Below are 10,296 nucleotides of genomic sequence, written 5' to 3' on the forward strand. Positions count from 1 at the left end.
CCACCATTCCATTAATAATTTAAGGTGCCAGCACACACAGAGGCTCTTGCTGCTAAAACCTTCTAATTACTATTGCCTTTTATGATATTCTTAGTAGATCCTCTAATATTTGATTCTCCTATGAAGAAAAAAAAGGATGGGGAGAGAGAGAGAAGTCTCTTTACAACTTTTAGTATAATTTTCATTGCTGAATTTTAAAATATTTCAATGTTATTAATATGTGAGACGCTTCTTTCCCATAATACAAACTTTTTGCTGTTCACAAGTGTGCTTATAAAATTGTTTTTAAAAATAAATACAATCTGCTAGGTGGCAAAAGTCAATTCCATCTTTAATACAGATAGAGCTGTTTTGTTCATACACTTTATGATTTAGTGATAGTCTATTGCATTAGTCCATTTGTTACTGTGAACATCATGAACACCTTCAAAGTAGCTAAATTTGTGACTGATTTTCCTTCTTACCATGAACACTTCCCAGCATAATATCACCAGCTCCTGAAGAGAGAGAGGACGATTCTGCATAGAGATATTTAGTTTTCAGGAGCCCATCTTCAGTAGATATGTTGATGGTTGTCCCTTGCAGCTTCTCTATATTTACACTCTAAGAGAAACAAACTTAAATAAACATAATGGAAAACTTGTCATCACAGCTTGAAAAGGCTGAGGAAAGTAACACTATTAAGACACAAAACAAATGGAAGGCAGTTGTTGGTGCAGAATTAACAGAATCAAGTTTTTAGTTAAAAGCTACAGAAGACAAAACAAAAACCCTTTTCACCTAAGAGCTCTGCCCAAAGAACAAATGACTCTTTACAACATTCCTATGAGTTATTACATCTATCATTCAGGTGAAGAACTCAACTAGTCATAAATGGAAAAAAAAACCCCTTGATTTAATTTTTAAAAGTGAAAACAATTTTGAGAAGTAAGAAAGGATAATGAATATAATTCAATAATGAAGACTGAACATTCATACAGCATTATGATACTTGGAGACTTGGTGATGAGCTTTCTGTCACCACAAACTGAAACATCCACTGTCTTTGTTATACACAGCTATTTATGAAGATTTTCAACTGACTAACTTCGTGGCTCTGGTGAAGGTTTGGTAAAAAGGGCCACAACTGCTCCTTTTCTCAGTATAAATGTTCATATTACCTTGGTTACTCAGGCTTCTGTTCTTGGACTTTAACCTCAAGACATACAAAGCCTTGAAAAAACAGGGATAAGAGCTCCATTTCTACTTCTTTTCAACAGAAATGGAGAGAAAGGATAGAGTTTCAAAAGTGGCACTATGGATTTGGTAAATAAAAGGCATTAGATAAGATTATCTATGTAAAGATGGTGGTAAGTCCTGATATAACGTAAACCTATTTGAACAAAACCAGAACAATTCACATGCTTATGCAACAACCATGTGAAATTTAAGTCTACTCTTTCTCAGTTAAATTTGATCTATGATGGAGACACACAATAGTTCGTACTTTACCCCTATTCAATTTGGTTTTATTTTGCTTATGCAAACTTTCAGTGAACTGCACAAAATCCTTATTCATTACAGGAAATGATACACAGCCTTCTAGATTAAACTGTGGCTTACTCAAATTATCTCTGAATCCTCCTTGTCATTTTAGCATTGCCACCCTGTGGAAAAAAAGTTAATATAAAGTAATAAGTCTGCTATCCCTTCCAGTGTTACATTATATAAATTATAAGCTATGGATGAAGCAAGAGCCTTTCTGAAAAATAGCCACTAGTGCTGCACAAACTCAATGCTATATTGTGTCCCAAAAAGTGAGATAGAGAGGATGGTGATCATATGACAGCCAAATTATACTGTGGCCTTACCAGTCCATACCTGCTGGGCTTTATGCTGTGTTTACACCTTTAGCCATAAGATTACAGAATGGACTATTGTCTTAAGACTTTTGCCATGATGCTACAATATAAATTACATCTCCAAGAATGTAACAAGATATATCAACCTTTAAGAAAATCAAAATGCTGTGCTAGGATTAGAGATACTTGACAGTCAATATTTACAATCTCTGCAGGTACTGCTTAGATTATGTACCATAGTTCTAAGCAGCATCAACAGTAAACAAAAACCAATGATATTAAGGCATAATTTGTCAATATTGAAAGGGACAGTAATTCAGTTTTTCATCTTGCAATGCTTCTAACAAAACCCTAATAAGTGGAGACCTTAAACATGTCCTCAGTATGTTTCCCCCAGACTACTTCACTACTCCCTCCCCCTGGATAGCCAAGTGCAAACCTGCTGTGACACATGGGCACAGCAACAGGTAAAAGAAAAGCCACTGTCATTTTAGTCTCTGTGATCTAAACCTGCTCTAAAGAGACTTAAATGACTTGCAAAGAACATTTTCAATTTTAGCAGGGCTATCATCGCTATCAGCACAATGAAAATAAAGTGTGCCTCTCTCTAACGGGGAGGAATAAAAAAAATATCTGCATAGTTTGGGTACAAACTGTCTGCCTTGTGGCATTCCAAAACAGGCAAAGGAAAGTTCAAAAAGCTACATCTGTTACTAAAGAATGCAAGTTTTGACTCTATTAAGATATATCATCTTATTTAAAAATTAAGAGCTTTATTATAAACAATTTCACATACCAACACGTTTTGTGTCCCAGTCTCAACTACCTTTCTTAAAAATGTACAGTAATAAAAAGAGTTGTTTTGATTCCAGATAAAAAGTCACTATAAACAATAAAACAAAAATTACTAATACCAAGAGCATTGGTTTCAGAATAACACAAAGCTGAAGGGAGGTGGGGGAAGAGGGAAGTCAGACTGATCAAGTGTAAGACTAAAAAAGCATTTTTTAATACTTTTGGGGAAAGTATGGAAAAAAATAAGATTGCTTTTTCCTGAGAGTAAATATATTTTCAGTCTCAAATTCTTTAACTCTTGTGGATTTTTAGAAGAACACAGATGGCTGGCACTGCTAAATAAGAGTTATAGAAAAGCCCCTGTGGCACAGATTAGCTAATGACTCCTCAGTCAAACAAATCTCATTATTTTTGTCCACTGAACCACCAGGTTTTCTGGAGAAATTCCTTCCCTTGAGAGCAGAGCCTCGAGGGTTGCAGTTGCTGAGACTGACCACATGCTCAGGTTAACATTCCTCCCCTTATTATCACAGGATATTCTGAGTTGGAAGGGCCCAATTAGTTTCTTGCTCTTTAAAGAAAAGGGGTCAGTCTGTTGTTGTAAACCAGATTGACAATGTCTTTGTACCTGAAAACATTTTCAAGATGAAAACTACCATCTTTCTATGTTTAAATAAGACATATACATACATATTCCTGCTCTTGGCCCTCCTTTTTGTGCTGTCCTTGCTCAAACATCTTACAAGGGTATTCTCCAATTTCCCCCCTCAAAAATATTCTCAGTTTCTGAAGTGTTTAGTGCCTTTTACCACATCCTCCCCCTGTCCACCTCCAGGAGGGGGCTGGAAATGCTGACAGAGCCATAACCACATAGTGATGACTGCAACTGATGGAGGAAACATCTCATGAAACACACACAGGAGACACAACACTGACTGATTATTAACAGAAGTGGCCAACTGAGAAATGTCAGTCCTTCTTAACTACACTGCAAAGTTTGTTAGTGAGTTCAATACCACGAGCTGAAGTATTGTTCCATAACTATGAATTCCTGTTAAAATGCCTTACACTCCACTCAAGTTACTGCAACTTTACAACAGAAAGAGACTTCTAGCAATATTACAGGCTACAGAAATATTGTAGTCTGCAATGACCACAAAGAAACACTTCATTAGTATGTAGTTTTTTGTTTCAGAAGGACAATGAGTCTGAAAAGAGTAAAATTTTTTAAAAGCATTTGAAGGCTCAGAGCAAAACAATTTCATGAATTATATTTTCACACAGATACAAATTTAATTATTACATTTATTACATAAAAGGCAGTTTAGCACCCACTACAAGGAAACATAAATAATTTAACACTGACAGGTTTTGGAAAATCCGATGGCAAGTTGCTTAGTTTACAGCAGGGCATTAAGAACAGCTCACAGCTGGCTCCATGTAAGTGAGCATATGATCTCAGAACCCAAGGTACAAGGTGTACAACAATGTCAAATGGCACTTCACAGAGCTGATTTCGGATGTCTAGAACTTAATAGGTTGGTCTCAAATATATCCTTGGCAAGGGAGAGTTACCCACACTCTTCCTGATTCTTCCCAGTACTGTTGGTTCAAAGGATACCTGACAGAGCACACATCCAAGCTGCTTCCAGACTTGGCTCAGCTCTGCATGTTTGTGCAGCAATGCTTCAGATCTAATGATCCCTAATGCAACCAGTTGCATGGACATTATGATACCTAAACATTCAAGTTGAGCCTCAAAACAACACTGGGTGTGAGAACTGTGGCATTATGTAAGGGACTTTAGCTCTATATTATTTTAAATAAAGGAGAATGGACTACTTCTGTCAAGAAACAAAACCAGATTACAGTAGCTTGGTTTGTCTCATACTGCCACCTACTGAAAAAAAGCAAGCTGCTTACTTCTCTACAAAACTGTTCTCTTTGTGATTCTTCACACTTCATCTCAGAGCAAGATGTGATTATATTTCCTCAGTTGCGAAGAAATCTGCAAAACCTTCTACTCTTCCATTCTTACCACCACATAATGCTGGAAGTGTCCAGCATGTGCAAATATAAAGACACTATTTATGAGACACTAAAGTAAATTCCTGGGCCTACAGCAGAATTCAAGTGCCCGGGTATCACCCAAGGAGAAAGTTTAGGATTGTTGTGAGGGTCTAAATAATTAAAGCTGATGGGTTGTATCAGTCAGCACAACCTCTGTGCTGAGGCAACGATCACATGCTTATTCCCATTCTGTCTGTGGAGCCTGTTTATTTATCCAAATCAAGCATAAGATAATTTAGCAGAAAAATGTAAGAAATAGTGAAATGACAAACCAGTGAGGGTCATTAAATATTCTTTAGCACATTCCTAAGATTCAGTAATTTTGTAAGAGACAAACTGAATAAGCCACTGAAGAGCATTTTACTTCCTACTTACCCCCTTTTCTGTTGCACAAATATCTGTATTTCCATAAAGTGTTCCAAGACCAATGACTTTGCCACCATTTGTCCGTATATCGATTTTATGGCTCTGAAAAAGGTTTAAAAAAAAAAATCACACACTTAGGACAACCATAATTTAAAAATAAGTTCTTATTTTTCAAGTTGTACCACATTAACCACCTTGGATGACAAATTTCCATTTTACTGTGAAGGTTTCTCCTCAAGTGATTGCCAAATGTTTATTGCATAGAATCATAGAATGGCTTGGGTTGGGTGGAACTTTAAGATCAGCTCATTCCAACCCTCCTGCCATGGGCAGGGATACCTTCCACTGGACCAGGTTGCACAAAGCCCCATTCAACCTGGCCCTGAACACTTCCAGGGATGGAGCATCCACAGCTTCTCTGTGCAACCTGTTCTGGTGTCTCACCACCCTCACAGTAAAGGATTCTTCTCTAATATCTAATCTAAGCTTACTCTTTTTCAGTTTGAGGCCATTCCTCCTTGTCCTGTCACTACATGCTCTCTACTTTTCCAGTGGAGTCAAACTCAAAACAAGTCACCTTTCCCCTTGATTTTCAATATAGGTGGGTGGTTGTAGTGGGGTTTTTTGTTGTTGGTTTTTTGTTGTCATTTTTGTTTTAACTAAAAAAACATTCACTCACTACTTGTTAAAAGAAGGAGCGGGGAAGAAAGAGGGAACTCAGTCTTCCACTGAACGTGTGTGAGATGCCTGGAAACTCTTGTTACCACTGGCACAGTCACAGAGTCAGAAGTAATTGCTGAACATGCAAACAAAATTAAAGGTCTCTCTGGTCTCTGTCACTGCTAAGCTGACAGACTGCGATAAGAGCAGGAAAAAATTAAAAAGAAACAGCACTGCTTTCTCAATAAAGAATTTGTCAATAATTCATAATCTGAAGAAGACCTAGACAGCATAACTGTATTTTGCAAATACTGCTGCCATCAGCTGACCTAGGTGGAAGGGAGAGGTGAACTCCACTTTAGCTAACTAAAAAGTAAAAAAACCCCACACCACTGAAAAAAAATCCCAGTAAAGCAACCCTCAACAAATCCCACTGGCTGGGTAATGCCTACTGCACCAAAACTGCCAGACAAAATCCATTAAAAAACCTCACACAGAATACTCATCTTTACTGTTGAAGCATTAGCATCCATGATGAAGGAAAATAGATATGATATCTCCAGGTCTTTTGTAAGGACACCTTAGAGTCTACCAAAAAGCAGCATAACTTTCGAGGTTTAAGTTATACAAACAGCTTCTTGCAGTCTGTAGCAAGGCAAGAGAATTAGCAGTTCTGAAGATGTTTCCTAGTAATCTCCACATGACCTGATTCTTTTATTTAAAGTCATTCATTGATCAATGATCATTTGCTCTCTACTGAAAAGAAAGGGTCTCCTGCTGTGTTAAGTCAATGAGGTCTGTGAACAGCATGACAGTGAAGCAATATTGAACAGTTTTAATCCATCCAGGAGAGGGCACTGTCACTTCAGTTTGCTCCGAAAAGCACATTCCCTAAAGGAGAATCAAGTCTTGTCCTCCACCACAGCATCTTGTCTATAAGGGTTTTAGTAGTTTTGGAAAAACCCTAAAGGTTAATACTTCTGTTTCTTACTAATGATTCTGCTTCATTGAAATAGAGAGTATAATTCCTGAAGCTGTGTTAGAAAAAATGAGTTCCAATCCCCTTACTAGAACTACAATACTTCTTAAAAACAAGATGAGGCTAAAGCCTGGCTGTATGGCTAAGAGATACAGTAACTGAACAGCTGTTTACTCCTGCAAATACCTATAGGGTTGCAATTTTAATTCAAACCCTTCATCTCACTACTTCAGAGTCAATAAAACCCAAGAGTGGCAACACATCTTCTTTAGTACTATTTGTTAAAGCCATCACAGTAACTAGAACAAAGACAAGCAATCACCTCTCATAACACAAAAGAATACTTAGGTTTAAAAAAGCCCAAGCCTTATAATTTAACGAACCTTTGTTTTAAAAAGAATTTCAGTTGAAATCTGCCATTCTTTCTTGATACATCAAAATTCTAAATGGCTTCTGGAACAGAGTTCTCCCTCTCACCTGAGGCTTAAGGGAGCAAAGAAGCTTCCCGTGGCCACCGACTCAGTGGAAACACAGAGGTGCACACACAGAGGAAGAATCCATTTTTACATTTGCCATTCTGCCAATCAAGCAAGGCTCAAAGCTGACAGAAATAAAAAGCAACACTAAGCTCATCTGAACTATAGGGAGACCATGAAGGAGCTGGTCACAAAAGCTCCAAAATGGTGACTTTGCAGCCTTCTTTTCAGTTCAATACAGTCTCAAGGAAAGCAGAACTGACCCAATTTTTAAAATTCAAGATTTTTCACATCTCATATTGTGTTTGAGACAAGATTCCCAGGATATTAGTTAGCAGTCTTTCCTCAATATCCACTTTTTCCAAGACATCATAAAAATTCTTGACATGATGGCAGGCTGTGATTACTGTTATTATTGCTGGTTAAAACCACTTTGTTTTCTCATATTATGTAGTTTCTCATGCACTGCTACTGTCATTATTGTACAGAGTAATTTTTAACCAAAGTTTTAGACAGGCAACACTGTTGTTAGTACTGTTAGTACTGTTAACTTGTTGTTAGATTTCGTTACCTTCATATGACTAATAAGACCAGTTACACAGAACCTGAAAGGTGCAGGTTGTGTGTAGTTCACTGAAGGTGGAGTAAGTAAACCTAACTCTTTTGTAGACTAAATCTCCGCCTAGGTTCATTTTCCCCCATGTGCATTATAAAATCATCTCTTACCACAGTAGAGAAAAATGTTGATTTTTCCTATCAAAAAAAAAAAAAAAAAAGAAAAAAAAGACACCCAAACTTAAACTTAGAAATTGCCATATCTGAAATGCCCTTCTTTTGAATTTATATCAATTCCTGCAGGTACAATTCCAAATCTTCAAGTCAATTTGGTTCCAAATAGCACACAAGTCAGATAAACTGTGAATAGTTTTACAAAAGCTTATGTCAGCAATGTTGAAGTCTTAACCTTGAAGAACAAGGAGGTCATGACTATGATATTATACAGTATTTATCAGATATATTTCAGTCAGGTATTTTGCACATGTGAAGTGTAACTCCTGATTGAGAAGTACCCTAAAGGGTTTGTCAATAGCACTGATATATCAATTATTAAAAAAAAAAAAAAAAAAACAGCAGTGTCTTGATTGAGCAGGCATAGCTATTAACCCTCTAGACAGGAAATCTCAGTGTATCTTTTTTCATTGAGGGGCAGGGCAGACAGAGATCAGGTTTACTGCTGTCACTCTTTGTGCTGTCTTTGGCTATCACTCATGCATGGACTTTGTGTCGTAATTGTATGCAATAATTAAAGGTGAGGTGCTACATACATACTACAAGCATTATAACGAGAAATATCTGAGTACTTCTCATCTCCAAAACTTAACTGGTATTTAAATTTTTATACTATATTCCACTACACAATCCCTTTTCAAACACTGTCTGAGAGGGTTCTCTGTACCTTTATTGACTGCAAGACACTAGTCCCCTTCTCCGTTTCTATTTTGCAGTTGTCACATTCTATTTTCTGAATCTTCACGCAGCCAGTCCCTGATGTTTTGATATCCAAATCTAGAATTAAAAGAGTTTTATTAGCAACAGAGTGAGGAAAGTCAGATCTCTTTAACACAGTGTTTGATCACTTTATGTAGTAACTATTTGTAGTAGGGGAAAAAAGCAGCTTCTTTCTTACTTTAGAAGCTTCTTGCAAAGTTTGACCACGTGCTTTCAATTGCATGACTACTCCCTATCAACAATCGACCCTGAAAGTTCAATAAGCCTGGGTACAAGCCCTCCAGCTTCAGGAGAGAACATTAAGAGGCAGCAGAGTGACTGTAACCTCTGGCAAGGAATCAGCAGGGTGTGGTTCCTCGGTGAAGTTTTATTGTTTTCAACTCCACTCCATCTCACAGCTACCCCAGTCACCAGTTCTGTTAGAAACTCTCCTGAAACATCTGGGCACCCTGACACGGGTTTTTGAGGTGGAAGATTGGCAGGTTGTCTGAGACCACACATAGAGGTCCAACAACACAAATACATAGGCCTTGCTTAGGTTTGTGCTGCTCAGCTAGCCAGTGGCACAACCCAAACCCAGGTATAGAAGTGTTTGCTTGTGTCATTCTTCCCCAGCCTTCTGGAAAGCTGACTTACTCTCCTGGCATGAAGCAGCATGTTTGCCTCCAGTTTGAATCACCTCACCTTGTTACTGTTCATGCTCCCACAAAAAAAAATCACTAGGTCTTGTACACAATAAAGCAGCAAAAGCATCTCTTCTACCACTTGAGCTCACTCCTGAGTCTAAGGAACTGGGAAGAAGTTCAACAACGTTAAGTCTGCAGATTGTGACTATATTGATAATAACTTGTATTAATGATCACCACAATGACTGGCAAAAGGTAAAGGCAGAAGAGGAAAAAAAGTGGTTTTGTTCTTCTAAGGATAGAAGGCAGAAAGGAGAAAAAGAAAACAGGAATCAGAAGTGTTTGCTGCAAGATACATAACTGAAAGACTAAGAGAGATAGTGAGCCCCACTACTCTCTGAAGAAAAGGAGTTTAGCTGGGAAAGAAACCTTCACTTAAGCACATGTGAAAGTCCTTCCTTTACCTCCACTGCCCACTAAAGTGACCAGCAGTACCAGAAGAAGAATCAGAGTACGCATAACCAGCTTTTGTCCCCATGAGATTCCCAAGTTAGACAGACCCGTGACCCAGCAGAGCCTGCTGCCCAGGACATGAGCTGGAACCATGCTGACAGTAAGCCTGAAGACCATGAAGAGACTGAGAGTCCTAACAAATGAAAGCTCTGCCACCTGACAAACCAGTAAACCCAAAGGAGAGAGCTAAAACACACAAAATTTTTGCTGCAAGTGTATTACTTTATTGCCCCAGTAAGCAAAGAAGTTAAATTTAGTGAAGGATATAGACTGTGTTCACAAGTAACAATGCCCTAAGAAAGCAGGCTATGAGAGGTGGGCTGGATAATTCCCAGAATGTTGCTTTATTTGCAGATACTATTTTCTTAGCTTCTTCACAGAAGAGTTCCAAGAAAAAGATCCCATGACCAAGACTGTAGTCAAACTACATTACTTTAATTCAAGTAAACTCTATGATACAC

At 37.9% G+C, this 10,296-nt stretch overlaps 1 protein-coding gene across 1 annotated transcript in view; it reads right to left on the bottom strand.

The window, feature by feature from the left end:
* Positions 1-10,296, bottom strand: part of FAM185A (family with sequence similarity 185 member A) — a 40,413-nt gene that overhangs the window by 23,485 nt on the left and 6,632 nt on the right. Inside the window, exons 2-4 of the mRNA XM_027896510.1 lie at positions 8,644-8,753; positions 5,082-5,174; positions 465-603 (exon numbers count right to left, since the gene is read on the bottom strand). Coding sequence (XP_027752311.1) covers positions 465-603; positions 5,082-5,174; positions 8,644-8,753 — 342 coding nt within the window. The remainder of the gene's footprint in view (positions 1-464; positions 604-5,081; positions 5,175-8,643; positions 8,754-10,296) is intronic.

Source organism: Empidonax traillii, unplaced genomic scaffold (genome assembly GCF_003031625.1).
Source record: "Empidonax traillii isolate 1590-97213 ecotype Southwest subspecies unplaced genomic scaffold, ASM303162v1 scaffold501:size454599, whole genome shotgun sequence".
Classification (NCBI taxonomy): domain Eukaryota; kingdom Metazoa; phylum Chordata; class Aves; order Passeriformes; family Tyrannidae; genus Empidonax; species Empidonax traillii.